The sequence below is a fragment of the Etheostoma spectabile genome, chromosome 12, assembly GCF_008692095.1.
Source record: "Etheostoma spectabile isolate EspeVRDwgs_2016 chromosome 12, UIUC_Espe_1.0, whole genome shotgun sequence".
NCBI classification, from domain to species: Eukaryota; Metazoa; Chordata; class Actinopteri; order Perciformes; family Percidae; genus Etheostoma; species Etheostoma spectabile.
The window spans coordinates 2,002,255-2,005,222 of NC_045744.1; the positions used below are offsets into that span (position 1 = coordinate 2,002,255).

The 2,968-nt window shown below is 41.0% G+C and overlaps 1 protein-coding gene across 1 annotated transcript in view; it reads left to right on the forward strand.

Annotated features, from left to right (window-relative positions):
- The window catches only part of dvl3b (dishevelled segment polarity protein 3b), a 19,845-nt gene that overhangs the window by 12,758 nt on the left and 4,119 nt on the right, over nt 1-2,968 (forward strand). Inside the window, exons 12-13 of the mRNA XM_032531044.1 lie at nt 816-947; nt 2,253-2,420. Of these exons, the coding sequence (XP_032386935.1) occupies nt 816-947; nt 2,253-2,420 (300 nt within the window). The remainder of the gene's footprint in view (nt 1-815; nt 948-2,252; nt 2,421-2,968) is intronic.

Here is a 2,968-nt window from a genome sequence, read left to right on the forward strand (position 1 = left end):
AGTGACCCCAAACTTTTGACCGGTAGTGTATGTCCTATTCATGACCGAGACATAGCAGGGGTCGCATTACAGTCCAGACCACAGGAAACCAAATATTATTTAAGGCAAATTCCAAAACAGACAAAGATTTCTGGAGTTGTCAGGGATGCGGTAACGGTACGCAGCTGTGCTTTCATCACATTTATAGGAAACTAATGCACTGCAATCAAAATGATTTGATATCTGTATAAGATGATTGTCTTTGTCCTCTAAAACAGTGCTTCTCAAACAGTTTTCAGTAATGTACCCCCTGACCGATGCAAAACCTCCTGGGTAGAAAAAAAGCCTTACTACGGTATATAAAGAGGCACAATGCAGAGCTCTGCCATCCATATGTGGAACAACAATATTATAACAGAAAAACACTTAAATGCTGGATTTCAAATGTTTAGAATCAATAATAATCACAAAATGCATTCATTATTGTAGTGTATAATTATTTTAGGAAATATGCATGACAGAAATGACGTGTGGCCGGGTTAGCTCAGCAGGCACACATATACAGAGGTGTATGTCCCGGCGCAGAATGTCAAGGGTTCGGGTCCGACATGTAACGAGTTCCTGCATGTCTTTAATAGATAGCTGTCCTTTCCATTAAAGGCTGAAATGCCCCCCCAAAAAATGAATAAATTAAGTAGTAGTAGTATTCACAAGTACCCCTAGAGGTCCGCGTACCCCTATCTAAAACAGGTTCAGTGGTTAACAACAAAAATGTCAACTGTGCCAGCAGGAAGTGGTTCAGCCCCTGTGATAACATGTCCTCTGATATTTCCCAGGATTCGATGACTTCCACCTCTCCATCCACAGCGACATGGCAACAGTTGCTAAGGCCATGGCCTGCCCAGAGTCAGGTCTGGAGGTGCGGGACAGGATGTGGCTCAAGATTACCATTGCTAACGCCTTCATCGGTATGTCGGTCAGAGCGGACGCCGTGGTCCGGCATTTATTATTTCCTTCATCAGTATGCACGCCCATCTCTATTCTGTGTTGGCTCACTTCAGTTTGTAGATTTCTGGCAGTGTCTAAGTGAAAACCTCTTGTATCAATTCAGATCCTAATAGTCCAGTAATGTAGTTTTCCTTTGTAACTCCAAATTGCATATCACAGCAGAATTAGTTTTTTCTGTCATCCTGTAAAAAATATTTTGGAATAATCCATTTATTTAAAAAGCACTTTTCAAAACAAGTTACAAAGTGCTTAATGTACAATTTTAAAAGAAAAGACAAATTACTTAACCATATACAAAATATAATGATTTAAAAAACAACAACTGAAAAATCAATTAAAAAAAGTGTGAGTTTTTAATATTGAGTTTTTAAAAGTAACTTAAAAGAAGACAACGTGTTTGCCTCCCTGATCTCCACCGGCAGGTCTTTCCACAAATGAGGGGCACAAACGGGTAACAGTCATGGTGGCGTTTCTGGATACGTCCAGCAGACTAACGGCAGGGTCACCACTGTGGAAATTACAGTAAATTGCGAGAGACAACTTCTCACATTGAGCGCACAAATGTGTGTGGCGTTTATTCTTATAGGACTCAAAACACTCGAAAATATTGCTGACCAGCCACCAAACCTCCTTAGGTCCCATGTCATCACACATTCAGAACATTTAAAAGAACCACAATCACTGAACAGTCATACTTACGTACATGAAGTGACTAAGGCCAGTAAATTACACGTATAACATATTACGCTAATCACCGCATGACGAACTACGTCAAAAACAAAGTGCTGCGTTTATAATCAACAGTCTGTAGAACTACACTTAACAACAAGGTGAATTATGTCGGTCACCTTAATCTTCAGGTTTGACCGAGGAATGGCCAGGAATGACCCGCTAGTGCGTCTCAGGTTGCATTCAGGCTCGTAGGGGGTCAGTAGGTCAGCTGTATATCCTGAAGCTAAACCCCTACAAGCTGTAAAAATGATCATAAACATTTTAAAATACCCTGGGAGACAATTAATTCATGTAAGTAAGACCTGGTTATGAGTCCGGCTGCAGCATTTTAAACGGCTCAAGTGTATCGAGGTTGTGTTGCGTGACGCATGAGAAGAGGGCATTACAATAATCTAACTGGGATGAAATGAATACTTTTACAACGTTACAAAACAGCTTTACATCCTCATCTTGGATATTATTCTATATCATGAAATAGTCATCAAATGGACTTTGCAAAACGGCACCTAAAATATGTGTCTTTGTGTCCTCAGGTTCTGATGTGGTGGACTGGCTCTTCCATCACGTGGAAGGCTTTTCAGATCGCCGAGAAGCTCGTAAATACGCCAGCAACCTGCTGAAGGCCGGCTACATCCGACACACCGTCAACAAGATCACCTTCTCTGAACAGTGCTACTACGTCTTCGGAGACCTCTGTGGCAGTAAGTGGACACTAAAGCTGCGTTCAGACCAAAATAAACAGTCCGGGGATTAGCCGCAGTGGTGGCAGTGTCACTGAAACTTAACCCCCCATCAAGCACCAGTAGACTTTATATTTCACAGTTGCTATTTTCCATTTGATTGTTTCATAGATTTTGACATTTCCGAGCACACTTGAAGGCAACTTCATTTCACGGACAAAAAGAGAGAGAAAAGAGACAAGCGAGACAGATTGTCTGTGCTTTGGCGTTTGGCAAACATTCAGCTGTTACACAACCTCCTGGGCAGTTCAGTGCTTGTGTTTAATCTTTTAACCCTCCTGTTGTCCTCGGGTCAAAGCTGACCCCTTTAAAAAATGTCTATACCTGAAATATGGGTTTCTTTTGAACCCAATTACCACAAAAAAATGGACTGGATTCCATACAACGCTTTTTGCAAATACAGCTGATCACTTGTCACTGCTAGTCAAAACAATTCATCATTTCTGCTTTTTTAACTCAAATATTTGGTATAATTCTATATCAGTGAGGGTTATTGACCATGAATTCCA